Here is a 15489-nt window from a genome sequence, read left to right on the forward strand (position 1 = left end):
ATTTGGATAAAAACCGAAATCCAATCCAATCCAAACGAAATTATCAATTCGGATCGGATCCAAACTTTAAATCGGATCGGATCGGATTGAGATTTTTTGAAAATTCGGATTTTCGGATTGGATCGGATTGACCCATTTGAATCCAATCCAAACCGAAAACCGAATTGCAAAATTAAGCTTGTGTAAATATGTTTTTTGAAGTTTAGGTTAAATAGTTACTTCTACATAAAATAAATTAGGGAGACTTTGTATTAATTAATTAATGGCTTGATGTTGAAATATTTATTTTAATCATGATTTTGAAGACTTATATTTATATTAAAACTTTATTTTTATGATCGTATTAGACGCTAAAAAATAATGTATTATAATTCGGATTTTCGGATCGGATCCAAATAACCGAATTTTAATTCGGATTGGATCGGATTGGATCAAGAGAGAAATTTGCATCGGATCGGATTGAAAAATTGAAAACCGAATTATATTTCGGATTGGATCGGATTCGGACTAAATCCAAACCGAAAACCGAACAGACACCCCTAATTATATCCATGTTAAGTAGCAACAACCCCGGCCATTTATACCACCAAACACAACAAATCCTTAATTTGTGTCCTTTAAAATGTTCGATTTATTTCGATCCAATACGTGTGAATTGGGCTATCGCGCGCATCGCGCGCGATGGCACAACTAGTGTTATGAAACATAACTTAGTTGTAAATTAGATAGATGTACCCTATATTTCTCAATAATTTATCTAGACTTTATTTTCATGAACTTATCTTTTAAACTAATTATTTTTATGAGGAAATCTTTTAAACTTATTAACCCGTGATTATATGAACAAATATTTTCATGGATAAGTGGAAATAAGCTAAGCATAATAGAGTTTACATAAATCATCGATTAAAAACTAAAGAGGCTACATATGACAAAACTTTGGCCCTGTTTATTAGAGGGCCTTTTGGGCATAAATGAGCGGATTGGAGCATAAAAGTTAGCTATTTTGTTTAGTCAAAATGCTATTTTCACAGCTCTGACTAGGGGTGCTAATCGAGCGAGTCCATTATGAGTAGAGGATTGCTCGACTCGTGCTCGTTAATTTTCGAGTCTAGCCGAGGCAATCACGAGTTGCTCTTTTAAAGGTTTATGTCTCTTGAATTTCAAAATATTTGTTAATGATATTTTCTTCTCTATAAATAATTTTTTTTCTACTTAAGCTTATTATTTTAAATTTATTTAGTGTCAAGGTAAATTTTTGTTTTTAAATATAAAAGAATAGAAATATATTGAATTTCTTGTACACTTATCGTGTCTTGAGCTGATTCGAGCGAGCACAAGCAAACTCGAGTCGAGTTTTGACCAAGCGTTGACTGAGTCGAGTTCGAACTGCTCGCGAGTTGCCCTGTTCAATTTACCACCACTAGCTCCGACGTTACTAAAGGGCGGATCAATATAAATAGAATGAAACCGCTCATTCGAAAACGTTACTATATATGAACAGCGTTTTGAGAAAAGCGGGTGGGAAATTATATCCCTTGTATCTTTATTTAACCTCTAGGCCTATTCAAACCTTTTATCTCTATTTGATTGAAAATCCAAACATAAACTATCAGTATTAGGTTAGCTTTTTTTTTTTTAAAGAACAGTATTAGGTTAGCTGAGGTAGCTAATCATCCTTATTGGCTGATTATTAAAACAAAAAAGTTGAGTTTTTGACTAAACAAAACAATTTGATTAATTAGACAACAAATTAAGTTAATAAACAATTCTTAGTCAAGTTGACTCAAGTAATTCAGTCACCTTCTTATATAGAAAACTCATTTTAATTTTTTAATTTTTATTTTTTTAAATTTTTATTTTTTTTTTATTATTATTTTTTTTTTTTGTGTATAAATGACACAATTACACAGAAATTTAAGCTAAAATATCAAGAAAGGAAGTAAACTTAAGTAAGAAAAATGGGAGAAGTGAAGGTTTTGGGAGCATGGCCAAGTCCTTATTGTTACAAAGTAATATGGGCTTTGAAACTCAAAGGTGTGGAATATGAATATGTTGAAGAAGATCTTTTTAACAAGAGTGATGAGCTTTTGAAGTGCAACCCTGTGTACAAGAAAATTCCGGTGCTTATTCATGCCGGAAAATCGATATCGGAATCGAATGTTATCCTTGAGTACATTGAAGAGACATGGCCTCAACATCATCTCCTTCCACAAGATCCTCATGAGAGGACTGTTGCTCGGTTTTGGATCAAGTTTGTTGAGGATACGGTATGTTAGTTCTTTTCATTGCTTTTTCTCTATAATTTTGCTTTCCATAAAGTTTCTTAGATTTTTAGTCATAATATAAGTTCTGAGCGAACATTGTAAAATTTTATTACCAATAAAATAAAAACGTATTTTGGGATGAGGGAGTATTATTGTAAATCTCACAAAATAAAAATGGGCTTACCAATTAAATAAAATAAAAAAAAAAAAAAAAAAAAAAATTAAAAAAATTAAAAAAAAAAAAAAAAAACCATTTTTACCCCTTCAAAATTTAAGACAAATTAGAAAATCTTATCCGAGCAATTTCCCAATTAAGATCTGAGCTTCTTCCTAATATATTCAAACTCAAGTCATATTTTACTAAAAACAAATATAAAAAAAAGTCATATTTTAACTCAACCCGAAAATTTAATGAGTCATAAGAAAATATAGTTGAGCTCAATATAACAAGCTCTCTTCCCGTCAAAAATTATAAAATAAAAATAAAAATAAAAATAAAAAAATAAATAAACAGATTTAACAAGCTCTTGAACAGCTTAGTTCTTTTTAGGAACAAAAGACTTATTAAGACTTGGTCTAAAGTGGTTTCTAAAAAAAAAGACTTGGTCTAAAATCTATGAAAAAGCTTGTTTTGTGTTAAGTTTGTAGACCTGAAGTTAGGACTGTCTAAAATATTGTAGATCAGTCCAGTATTTGGGGCATTTTTCACTGCTACAGGAGAAGACCATCTAAAAGCAATAGAAGGCGGCAAGGAGCTGCTCAAGGTCTTAGAAGAGCAAGCTCTAGGAGACAAGAAGTTCTTTGGCGGCGACAAGTTAGGGCTGACGGACTTGGCTTGTGGGTGGCTTGCTTGGTGGTTCGAAACAATTGAAGATGTAGTAGGTGTTAAGATACTCGAATGTAGCAATTTTCCTCGCTTGAAATTATGGGCAGAGAATTTTAAGAATGTATCCGTAATCCATGAGAACCTGCCTGACCAAGAAGAAATGTTTGAATATTACAAACATATTAGAGAGATGTTTATGTCAGGTAACAAAAGCTGAGGGTAGGAAAGTCAGGTGAATAAAATGTATTTCCTGCTGAATAAAATGTATCCTTGAACATATAGTATCAAGTTATCAACTGAACGAAAACCAGAAGTGTTTTATCAGAGACGTTAAGATGAAAGTAACCCCGAGTCCTAATAAAACATAATGAAAACAACTAAATCATAAACCCAAAGAAGTCTCAAGCCTTGTGCCTCATATTAAGCTTTGCAACTTTGCTTTCTGCTGATAAACTAGCATATCGATCCACCAAATAAATATGCTTCGACGACAATATTCTTCTGAACATAAATTTTCAGGGATTTAAGGCAAAATCTTCTCTATTACTTCAGCAAAAACTCAGTGAAGACTTAAGTATAAAATTCTTATAGCCTATTAGAAAACCCTTGTTTGTCACATCATTAGAGAAACTAGATAACAATACAAGTGGTCCACAAAATTGCATCACCTAACCTAACTTTAACTTTATTTAACATCTTAAACGTCAGATTCTTAAACCAAGATAATGTCCAAGCCATAAAAATAGTCAAAAAGAAATAACAATAATAAAGCAGAACTTCCTAAAACTTTCAGATCATAAGCTTACCTTAAATAAAAAGTTTGCATTAACATATGCAAGATTTCATTTGATAAGATCCTCAATTTCACCAACATAACAGAAATGAAAGAGGTCAAACTACTGGGAGTTTGGTCTAGTGTTTTCTGTCACAGAGTTATTTGGGCTTTGAAACTCAAAGGCGTTGAATATGATTATACAGTAGAGGATATAGCAAACAAGAGTGATGATCTTATACAATATAACCCAGTGTATCAGAGAATACCAGTCTTCATTCATAATGGAGAACCTATAGCAGAATCAATTATTATTCTCGAGTACATAGATGAGGTTTGGCCTCAGAATCCCCTGCTATCAGCGGATCCTTATGAGAAGGCAGTGGCGCGATTTTGGGCTAAATTTCTAGAAGATAAGGTAGAAGCTTCTTTTTCTTCCCCCCCCCCCCCCCCCCCCCCCTTCCTTTCCACTCTTAGGGCATGCTTGGATTGGGGGTAATATATTATGGGGGTAATAAAAGTCAAACTAAGCAAAATGAATGTGAAAATAGGGAAGAAGGAGATAGTGATGGTGTGATTGTAAGAAGATTATGTAGTGATGGTATGGTGTGAGGTGAAGAAAGAGGAATCAATACCCTCATGTTGGGGGTAATAGTTACACTAGGGGGAGGGTGGGTAACTATTACCCTCATTATGAGAGTAATAATTCCTCCATCTCTCTCTTTTCCTCATGGCATAACTAGTTTATTTCATTTGTAAGCACCATGTCTCCTACAACACCACCTCTAATTACTTTTGTTTTTTCAAGTTTGACTTTTATTACCCCCTTAATGTTTTACCCCCAATCCAAGCATGCCCTTAATGTAAAATTTCTTTTGTCTGACCATTAAACTCGGAAAATTAACACTCATCTATACAAGGAGTCAACACAGCAATCTAACAGCTTGCTTATAGAGTTCATATAATGACATAATCTCAGAACATCCTCTACTGAATTAGGAAATATAATTTAATAGCAAATGAGTAATATAAATAAATTTTGTTTATCCAAAAACCAAAATTTATATTCGGTTCATGTTTTTCCAGAACTTTTTGCACATGATTCTTATCAAACATGAGATTCCAAAAGATACTTTAATGCCTAAGTAGATCTTACAAATGATGCAGAGTCCAACATTCTATTCTTATTTCCGAGCTGTTGGGGAAGCTCAAGAGAAGCTTGCAAAAGACGCTAAAGAACTACTCCATGTAATAGAAGATAAAGGGTTGGGAGAGAAGAATTTTTTCGGTGGGAATCAAATTGGGCATGCTGATATATGCTTAGGATGGATTGCTTGCTGGTTAGAATTGATGCAAGAAGCAGCAGGAATCAAACTACTGGAATCTGATGAGTTCCCCAGGTTACTGGCTTGGAGCAAGAGATTTAAGGAAGTCCCAGAGATCAAAGAGAGCCTACCAGATAACGATAAGATGTTGACCTACTTCAGAGGGCTAAGGGAGCGATTTACTGCAGCTCCAGCACCCTGATTGAAGGATATTACCGAATAACAAAGTCCATTTTAAAGAATCAACGATTCTAGGCCAGTCAAAAGAAAGAAAGAGATAAAAGACCACCATTCAAATTTCATCCCAGTACAAAGACGACCAACTAAAGGTAAAGAAGAGAAAGTGAGAGCCAGAAGTATCACAGACGGAATCCTAGGCATCAGCTTTTCAAATGGATTTTCAAACTGTCATATTTTACCTACTATTTGGCATAAATTGATGTATTAAATAACTCAATCATTTAATTTTGTGTAAGAATTGGTTTGAAAATATATAGTGTGCTACCTTTGACAAATCTAATTATTGCCTAAAAGTTTCAATAGCTATGTTTCACAAATAATAAATCAACAAGAATGAAAAAACATGCAGCTCTCAGAAAGCAAAGATGAGCATATCTTGCAAGGAAAGGTCAACGCCTCTGGTGAAGTGGGCTTTGGAGTTGCTAGCTCTATGATGATTTGGCAGTTGCCTCAGCAAGCAATGGCTCAAGCTCTCCTTTATGGTAAAGCTTCACAGTTTCTGCATAAACCAATTAAGGAAATAATTAAATACATCCATCCACAATGAAACATTAGGATGGTTATGAAGCACACAATTTTTAGAGCATTATTGACGATTGGCAGATGGCTATCAGTTTCAAGGTAAATAAATTAGCCAATTAGGCTGCTTAGAGCTCAAAATTCAAGCAAACCCAAAAAGAAATTCACAAGACACGTAGCTATTGCAACTGATAAAAATAAATAAAACTAGATAAATAAATAAATAAAGAAGCAAAATAAAATCTATAATTACCTGAACAACCGCCAATGTGCTTGCCCCCTGGTCAGACAATAGAAGAGGATGTATAAGCACTTGAATCATATTAGTAAATCAGATAAAGATTGCAAAAAATGGATTACACTTGAAAGACAGTCTAAAAAGAAAATTTTCCATGTTTATGAGGTTTGGTGAGGCGTGATTGCCGACAAATGCAACCATTCGAAAGTAATTAAATAAGCTAGTTGATATCTATTTAAAATAATATGTGTAGCTGACTGCAAGCAAACATAAATTCTTATGCTAAGATGTCTAATACTGCACTGCTAGAGAGTTGATTTCGAAAGAACATGATGCATGCAAATACAAATTTCTGAGTATGTTTTTTTTTTTCATCCATAAATAAAAATAAAGAAAAAAAATAATTTCATACCCAAAAGGCCAAAACCACGGACATTAACTACAAAACATTGGTTTATGATGAAGATGAATCACTTGGAATCAAGAAGTTATATGGTTCATCTTGTACCTCAAGTAATGGACATACTGTGATCATGAAACAGATAAAAAGAATTTCTCTCAAGACCACTCACCAATAAAAACATTTGGAACAGTGTATTGACCAGTAAGCCTCTCCAGTACCTTCTGCAGTTGAGGCCCTTGAGCACCTACGGATCAAGAGATCAAGATGCCAACAAGTCAAATTTTATCAAATACAATTATTCATAAATAAGTTTGAATCTTCACCAATACTAATTACCACTAACTTACAGGTGCTTTCAGCTTATATATCTAAGAATAATTTTGCTCACAAGTCTGAAGATGGTTGTTCCCTCACCCAGCAATATACATATCAGCCAACAATAATCAACAATAAGTGAAGCAAATATTCCATTACGTATTGCTTGATCATTTAATTGTGATACAAAAAATAACAGCCAAATTCAACAAGAGTACCCATTATATTCTCATCAGATACAACCACAATTTTACTGATGACTGACATAGAGAATGGTTAATGCAAAGTATCTATTTCAAGAGCAAAAACATAACAAGAAATCTAGTGTTCTCTTCCAATATCTAGGCTTTACCATATCCACAATATTAGTCACAATGAATATGTGTGTGCAAAGCAGAAGGTATAGATATGCATATGTTTAGCCCAGTAACCACATAAATCCATTCTTTGTCGTGTTTAATCATGAAAGTACTGTAATCAGATGCAACTGAATGAATGAAAAGATAGTTTAGCAAGTCACTGGTTGTCATATATCAAGCACCTCGGCTATTCAATCTTTTAGGCACACAAGAATATTGAAGAGACAAAGCTATAAAAGCTGAGTAGTGAATAGCTAGTTAAATTCGATTGAGATCACGCATTATAGCATTTGGACTAAATGATGAATAATCAGCAAAAGATATATCAAACCAACTGATCAGCATGCAAGAAGACTGTCATAACAGTCTTAATAGGTGCTTCCTTGATCCACTACTACTGTAGCACATTGCAAAGCCAGTAATTGTTTTGGCCTTATTGTCCTTAGACCTTAGTACCAACTACCAATGTCACCAAAGACCATAGTGAAATACAATCTTTCCCATGCTTAGGATGTCGGAATCGTTTATAATGTAGAGTCAAGGATTTGGTCCATTTGGAATATGGACTCTCTGACAAATTGTTGGAGGAGTTGCATGAAAAAGCAGCAGAATCTCAATCATCCATATACACTGGTCAGGCAGATGCTTGAAGGATCAATACACAAATATCAAAAAATAGTCTAATGTTGTGTTTGGAATTTCAGTCAAAATTTCTTGGGTGAATCGAGGTGTTTAGGAACAAAAGAATTTGAAATTCTGGAATTGGCCTGAATCCTTAATGACATATTGTTTGTTGTCATTTAAAACTTTTTAGCAAAAGCACATTTTATTCATTCTCTTCCTCTGTTTATATCTCCCACCTGAATCACATTGTATGGGAAGCAACTTCGGTATCTCCCTCCTCCCCTAAATTCAGCCGGTGGTTCAAGGTTTGCTTCTCTTCCCTATTTCATATAACTCTCTATTGTTCTCTAGAAAATATGCCTTTGTTTCTCTCTATTAAAACTAGTAAATAGCATAGATCTCCTTTCAACCCTACTACATCTTCACCCATATTAATGAGTAATAATACTTCCAATTCATAAATAGTATGGTAGTTGCAATATTGGCTTATTTTTTATTTTTTCAAATTTGTTATTTTCTAGGAATATGATGCTCTAGTACTTGTAATTGTGAAAGATTCAATATGAAAATGTTTCTTAGATAAGTGGCAATTCCATTATTAAAATGCCACTTCCCATACAGCATTGGTGGCATTTGAAAATTCTAGAATTGGACTTATTAGCTTTTCCCAAACAGCATATTTGGAATTGGAATTCAAGCTTTTAGATTCCATAGTTGAATTCATGGATTCCAAACACTATCTAAAGGAATTTGAAATGAAAATCAGCCGAAATGTTTTAAACCAAGAAGTTAGAAAGCACAATTTTCACCATTACACACCTTATATTTGACACTTGGAAAGATATGCAAACAAGGCTCATATAGGTGGCACTAGGCTCATGTTCCTCACTCTAAGGAGCTTGACCAACCATATTCCCCATAGTAAGGAGTTTAATTGTCCTGTCAATCTCGAATGGTTACTTTTAGAAACTGCTTACAAATAAGTAATAAACATATCATGTAGGTTGCTCACCCTTGGAGGATAAAAAAATGTGTTAACTTTGAAAGCAGCAATAGCTCAAAGCCTCAAACTCCACTTAAAATGTGCATGTAAATAACAAAATTTAATTTCATTAATTTGTATGCTACAATTTTTTTATATCTAGCCGTTAGGAGTACTTTGTAAAAGAAAGTATAGCAACTTAAAATTATGATGTGGCAAGGCCAGAGTGCTGTAGGCTTTGTAACTTGTCATTGGTATTGCTTTCACAGGTCAAAAGTAACAACCATGATAAGTAATGGGAAATTAGAGCAACTCTAATGGCAACACATTGAAAATTGCCTTGCCACATCAAATTTTTAAGCTACTATACTTTCAAGTTGCTAAGTACTCTAATGTTTAGCTAAAAAACGTATTATCTAGCAAAATATAAATGAATGATTAAATAGAGTAAAATTTGTGATCCACATATCACATATTAAGTGGAGTTTGCTTCTCTTAATTAAAAGATAAAAAGGTAAAAGAGATTGGGGAATTTTGATGCGGGAGGGAGCTTCCATGTTTAACTAAAGGTCAGGATCCTCCGCCATAATATTTTCCAATAGCTACTAGACCACCCTTTTTATTTGATTAACTTAATTCTTTTCAGGTTCTAAAGTTTCGAAAATCATACAATTTTCTGACAGGGCAGTTGTAATGGTTTCAGCCCCTAGTTATATACTTTATTCACTTTAACAAATTTGCACTATGCTTGAAAATTGAGCCAAGATTTACCTACAAGTACAAAAGATGCTCTACCTAGTCTACCATACTAGAAAACAGTTATGTATGCTATTTCATCTCTTCCTATTTAAGGTCTCTAGAGTTTAAACGTGGAAAGATTCACTAGATAGAATAACTCACACAGAAATTGACTAATTCAATTTGTTGACAAATTGGCCCTGACTATTTGGCTTTTGACTTGTTATCAAGTACTCAGGCTGATCTACAGTGAACTGATACAATTACATGAAAACACTTCCAAGGTTCCACCCATAAGGATGTCCTCTTAAAAGCACCGTGGTAAACATATAACTAAACTCAGCATTCTACATCCTACTCTAAACTCGACTACGTCCATAATCATGTGTCATGCCTATTGCATGCTAAAACAATGAAGCAATGTGCATATCAAACACCAGTATTGGCATTCATTCTAAATCACTGCCAATGCCACCAACACTCAAAGTTAATTGTACAATATGACTTGCAGTCTCGCACTACCCATTTCTCCAACATTGAGATCACAACAACACCTTTTAACAACCTCTTCCACTCAATTCACTGCCCAATATGCCCATAGCTTATTAGATAGCATTCACTCAAACATTCAATCATTCATCATTCCCTTAAATTAAGACTACTCACCCTACACCATTCTCCGCCACTTAATCAAAACACACTCGAAAGAAAGGTGAACCTATATGGCAATTTCTAGAGCACAATCACATCTTTATAAAACACCATTTTAACAATGAGCATATGTAATGTATATATTTTCTTCATACATAGTACCTATTGCCCGAAGCCAGTACAATAATTAACAACCACAATCGATAACGGTCCAATAAACATAATTACTGCAACAATACTTAAATAAAATTTCATTCTTAATGCTAACTTAAAAGATATAAACTAATGAACATACCCAATTCATCCAATTCAATAACTAATGGCTCCGTTCCAAGTCTTTTGAACAATGATTTCACCTCGGAAGAATACCTTCAATCAAAAAATTCACAAACACAATCATACAAGAACCAAAAACCCACTTCAATCCCATCAAAATTTCCAATTTTGAAACATACCCAATTCATAAAATCAAACAAAATGATTATAAAATAGACAAAAACTCAAATAAAAACCTCAAATTAAACACTTACGAACACCAACTTTTCGAGTAAACAACAACTGGGTTTTCTGTAACTGTCTTCTTCACACTTTCCTCAAGCCTCGACCCAAAAGAAGACGACGAAGAAGAAGACGAAGACGATGACATGGCACGAACCAATGTCGTTCGTTCTCTAACATTGGAATTGAAATTAAAATTGGTGGAATAATTCAATTTAAGAGCAAGGTTTTTGGTATTAATTCGAGGTTTACAAGCTAAGAAATTGGAGAAAAATACGGGGGAATTGAAGAGGATAGAAGTGCGAGGAGAGGAGAGAGAAAATGAACAAATGTTCTTGGTAAGATGAGAAGTTCCTGCCATTGTTGTTTGATTTGTTGAAGCTTGGTGGTGGTGGAAGATTGGTGATTGTATACTCGTGTTATTTTCAATGTTTGCCTTCGTTTTGTGTGTTTTTTTTTTTCCTAGTTTTCTCTTGGTGAAAACTTGGATGTTTATCTCAAAACACTAGACGAATCCCGTACAATGTACCGGTTGAACCAAGAAATTAGCAGGAAGGATCCAGAAATCGACAAAAAAGATTTGGAAAGAGAAAGAAGAAAAAGAAGACGGTTGGAAACAACATCAGGTATTTCATCTGAAATCTAGCTAATTTCTAAACGTACGCATTGAAACAAATTTAATCAAGTATATAGAATTAGACACTAAAAGCAATAACATAATTAATAAGCTACTAATAAGAAGCAAATACTCTCACTTGATTATAAATAGATTACCAGAACATCACTACCTGAATTTAGATCCACTATAAGGGTTTAGTGGCACCTTAGACTGCTGATTAAACTCGAGGACTTGATTAGAGTTGTTCTTCAAAATACTAACTATCATCGATATATGCACTTGAACATCCTGCGAGATAGACCAGTTTATACACCCTAGTTAGAAATAGGGACTGAACTGATAGTGACTTAGAGTTTAATAACTTCAATCTCTCCAACTCAACCATCTTGAATCCATTGATCCTAAAGGTAGCTATGTAAAGAAACATGAGAAAAACCATACAACAACAGAGAATATAAGGTGGCTGTAAAGTGTAAACATGACTAATAAAAATGACTAAAATAAATTACTTTGAGGAAGCAATGCACAGTATATTTGCAATATATTTGATTGATTTAAGCAAACCAGCAGACAGAACCTGCACCAAAAAGAGTCCAAATGAGATAGATGACCCATAAGTGCATTAAAGCAGCCAAATGAATTACTTCAAATAAAACTCAATTAATACAAGGAAATACATCTAACATTGCAAATCAATTGACAAAATGACAAACTCAATCATCATAGGATAGCACATTATTTCCACAATTAATTCATGTCCCATTATACTACCAATTTGCTGAAAATCTAATTTAATTTGCAAGATATTTGATTAATTTTAACATGCAGCAGGAACTACAAATGAGAACAAGCAATATGTGAGTTTGGGACCACTTGAGTATGAATGTCCATATTGTAAAGCACTAATGTGGTATGAAGAGAGGGTAAAGAAAATTTTTTGTATTTATGAGCTAAAATCTAATATATATATTTAAAGGGGAGTTTTTCCCTGAGTTTTTAGAGAGCCACGTAGGATCTAATTTTCTTAGTGCGCCATGTAGGATTATAAATTTAAGTTGTAGTCAATTAAATAAGAGATTATTAATTTATTTTACAATTAAATATCAAATGTCACCTAAGCAAAATTGACGAATGAGATTGAAAAGTTTAAATTAATTAAATACAAAATATTATCTTTTGAGATTAGAAATTTATTTAATATTTTTAAACTAATATAATAACAATTTTAATCACATAAATATGAAAGATATTTTGTAAAAAAAAAAACTGTGCATCGCACGGGCTTCATCTAGTTTGTTATATTTTTAGATAAAATTCCTAATATTAAAAGATAATATTTAATATTTAATTAATTTAAACTTAAAAATCTCATTCGCCAATTTTGCTTACGTGGCATTTGAATTATTTAATTTTAAAAGAAATCAATAATCTCTTATTTAATTGGCTACTACTAAGATTTATAATCCTACAAGGCGCGCTGAGAAAATTAGATCCTACGTGGCTCTCTAAAACCTCAGGAAAAAACTCCTCTTTAAATATATATAATAGATTGGCAATCCGGTAAATAATTTGACATCTCATATGTTCTTTAAAAAAAAAAAAAAGAGAAGAAGAAGACATCTTATATGAAATTACCAACTACATACCCTCTTTCTCTCTCCTCTAGCCACTCCACCACCACTACTTAACCACCCCCTTCTTTCTCCTCTACTCATATGGCCACGCTGAGTCACCGATCAACCACCTATATTGCTGCTTCGCAGCGGTTTACTGACGGGCCAAACAAAAGACACCATAGTAGCGAAATATGTAAAGTTGGCCCATATTAATCCTTTATGGCAAGGTATTTGCTGATCACTAGACATGTTGCTTAAAAACAGTGGTGGAGCTTTTTATAGCTAGGTATGAGCGATGCACCTCGGGTTGTGTAGTTAGAGCGGTGACGTGGTGCTAGTGCTAGTATGATGCATGTGGGATCGTGTAGTTGTAGCGTCGAGGGCGCGGGGCATTGGTTTTGCTAGTTGTTGTTTGGTTTGGTGATGGTGGTGGAGTGGCTAGAGGAGATAGAAGCCAAAATATGAAAATATTATAATCATCCCTATTATTCATAACTAAGAAGTCAAAAGTATCCCGAGATAAACATGCTTATGTTATAAACTTGGGTTTTCCTTTTTAATGGAATTTTGTGGAAAAAAAAAATTATCTTTTCGTCTGAATAAAGATTGAATGCGGAGTAGTACATTTTCTTTTTGCAAAAGTTACGTTTTAATGTTTTCTTTCTTAATTAACAAATGAGTCATTATTTTTGAAATGGTACTCCGTGGTGTAAAGAAAAGATTCATGAGTTTGATTTCAGTTTTCGAAGTCACCTTACAAAAAAATTAAGAAATATTACACTATTCACAAATTCTTATGTGTGGCTAGTTACATATTAGGTCACTCTATATGTTATGATGGTGATGGGTTACCTTGATAGATTAGGGGTTACTCTTATAAAAAAAACAAGTGGGGTAATATAAAAAAATAAATAAATAAATAAAAAACACTAAGATGGACAACTCAAATGAACAAACGTGGTTACTTTTTTTTTTTTTTTTTTTTTTAATAATTGATATCGTTAGGATTGAAATACTAAAACAATTGCAATGTTTTTTAAAAGCGAATCTATTATTTGCTAATACTCATCGAAGTAATGATCATCAATCAATCAATCAATACTATATACTAAAGTAATCACCAGAATTATTCTAGAAGTACACGTGTCGCGTCCACATTAAAAATTCCCGCAAAATTTTTTTATTTTATTTTATTTTTATCCTTAAAAAATAATAAGATAATTGGAAAAAAAACTATACAGCCTAAATAATACAACAATTACAACTTTAAATGAATAAAATATTAAATGTATACAAAATCTATAAATAAATACAAACTTATAGTAATATATAAATATAATTTTTTCCCTGTAAATTATATTTAAATATTTTTTCCTTGCTCGGGCAAAAAACTAGTACAAGAAAAATTAAACCTTTTTTATAAAATAATTTTAATTGTTGAATTATTTAGTCAATAATTCATTATACAAATTATTATGTACGAAGCACTTGTTTATATAATTAGCCAATAGTTTTTCCATAACTAATTCATTCAAAGATTCTAGGAAAAACTATTATAAATACAAATAAGAATAATAATAAATAAAGAAAAAAGTCTTAGCTATCTAATTACAAGTGTTTAAAGTAGCAACGCAAAGTTCCCTCAGATCACTTACTAGTCTATCTATCTATAATTAATACTAAAATAACAGTAACTAATACTATACTAACAACCGATGACATCATCCTTTTTTCAAATTGTACACGTGTCAGGTTGTCCTTCAATTTTTTCCCCGCCTAAACTTTTTTTCTCTTCCATTTTCCTTACTTTTTTTTATTATTTTTTTCATTTTTTCGGAAAAGCTAAATATTAACTACTTTTATACAGTACATTACTAAGTTACATTCCCTTAAAAAAAAAAAAAGGGTTACATATAGCTAATCTTAAGGAAACCAAATATTAACCATGTATATATGTGATTACTCCGTCTTATTACAAAGTCCATTAAATTTTGTTGTAGACATTAATTCTCTTTTGATTAGTTTTGTTTATGTTAAATACAAAGATTTTACATATTATGAATGATACTATGACTTGAAAATGTACACAATTTTAATTTTTTATTATTATATCCGTGCATCGCACGAGAGCTTATCTAGTTTTAAAATAAATCTTTACCCAAAAGACCATCTTGTACATAATTAATTTAATGCATATGCGACTTTTTATAAGACACTCCCCCTATATAGCTTTATAATTTTGATTTAAGCTTCTACCGTGCATTAGTATATACCCCAATAACAATAAGATAATGCTTGTCTCGGCTAAACTGAAGTCCATATGGGTCCAAACTTGGAGGTTCGCCATTTTTGGGGTCATGGTTTTGTGCACAGCTAGTTCGTCCAGAAGATTTAGGAACATCTAGACAATTTCGTACATAGTGTCTAAATGGTAGAATTGTATAGAATGCTCCGAAATGTTGTATATATATAAGTGACTTCATCCTCCCCCTTAAGT

The 15489-nt window shown here is 32.7% G+C and overlaps 3 protein-coding genes across 3 annotated transcripts; 2 read left to right on the top strand and 1 right to left on the bottom strand.

Annotated features, from left to right (window-relative positions):
- The first annotated feature begins 1961 nt into the window (after positions 1 to 1961).
- Positions 1962 to 3310, top strand: LOC145616784 (glutathione transferase GST 23-like). Its single transcript, XM_081671513.1, has 2 exons — positions 1962 to 2270; positions 2948 to 3310. The coding sequence occupies exons 1-2, from the start codon at positions 1962 to 1964 to the stop codon at positions 3308 to 3310; spliced, it is 672 nt and encodes a 223-aa protein (XP_081527639.1).
- Positions 3311 to 3830: 520 nt separating this feature from the next.
- On the top strand, positions 3831 to 5705 carry LOC145617998 (glutathione transferase GST 23-like). Its single transcript, XM_081672774.1, has 2 exons — positions 3831 to 4283; positions 5033 to 5705. Exons 1-2 carry the CDS (start codon positions 3975 to 3977, stop codon positions 5390 to 5392), a joined length of 669 nt encoding a protein of 222 aa, XP_081528900.1. The 5' UTR covers positions 3831 to 3974; the 3' UTR covers positions 5393 to 5705.
- Positions 5635 to 11229, bottom strand: LOC145617999 (monothiol glutaredoxin-S10-like). Its single transcript, XM_081672775.1, has 5 exons — positions 10790 to 11229; positions 10555 to 10628; positions 6760 to 6834; positions 6203 to 6229; positions 5635 to 5929 (listed from the first exon to the last, which is right to left on the bottom strand). The coding sequence occupies exons 1-5, from the start codon at positions 11116 to 11118 to the stop codon at positions 5859 to 5861; spliced, it is 576 nt and encodes a 191-aa protein (XP_081528901.1). The 5' UTR covers positions 11119 to 11229; the 3' UTR covers positions 5635 to 5858.
- Positions 11230 to 15489: the final 4260 nt, after the last annotated feature.

This window comes from Chenopodium album, chromosome 26, assembly GCF_948465745.1.
Source record: "Chenopodium album chromosome 26, dcCheAlbu1.1, whole genome shotgun sequence".
NCBI classification, from domain to species: domain Eukaryota; kingdom Viridiplantae; phylum Streptophyta; class Magnoliopsida; order Caryophyllales; family Amaranthaceae; genus Chenopodium; species Chenopodium album.

Bases quoted from the DNA above. Each gene is read 5' to 3' on its own strand.
- LOC145617999 (XM_081672775.1), bottom strand. From the start codon at position 11,118: ATGGCAGGAACTTCTCATCTTACCAAGAACATTTGTTCATTTTCTCTC. The intron at 6,835-10,554 runs GTATGTTCATTA...CTTGATCCGTAG, and splicing joins TATTGAATTGGATGAATTGG to GTGCTCAAGGGCCTCAACTG. The intron at 6,230-6,759 runs GTGAGTGGTCTT...TTGTCTGACCAG, and splicing joins TGTTCCAAATGTTTTTATTG to GGGGCAAGCACATTGGCGGT.
- LOC145616784 (XM_081671513.1), top strand. From the start codon at position 1,962: ATGGGAGAAGTGAAGGTTTTGGGAGCATGGCCAAGTCCTTATTGTTAC. The intron at 2,271-2,947 runs GTATGTTAGTTC...AAAATATTGTAG, and splicing joins TCAAGTTTGTTGAGGATACG to ATCAGTCCAGTATTTGGGGC.
- LOC145617998 (XM_081672774.1), top strand. From the start codon at position 3,975: ATGAAAGAGGTCAAACTACTGGGAGTTTGGTCTAGTGTTTTCTGTCAC. The intron at 4,284-5,032 runs GTAGAAGCTTCT...CAAATGATGCAG, and splicing joins CTAAATTTCTAGAAGATAAG to AGTCCAACATTCTATTCTTA.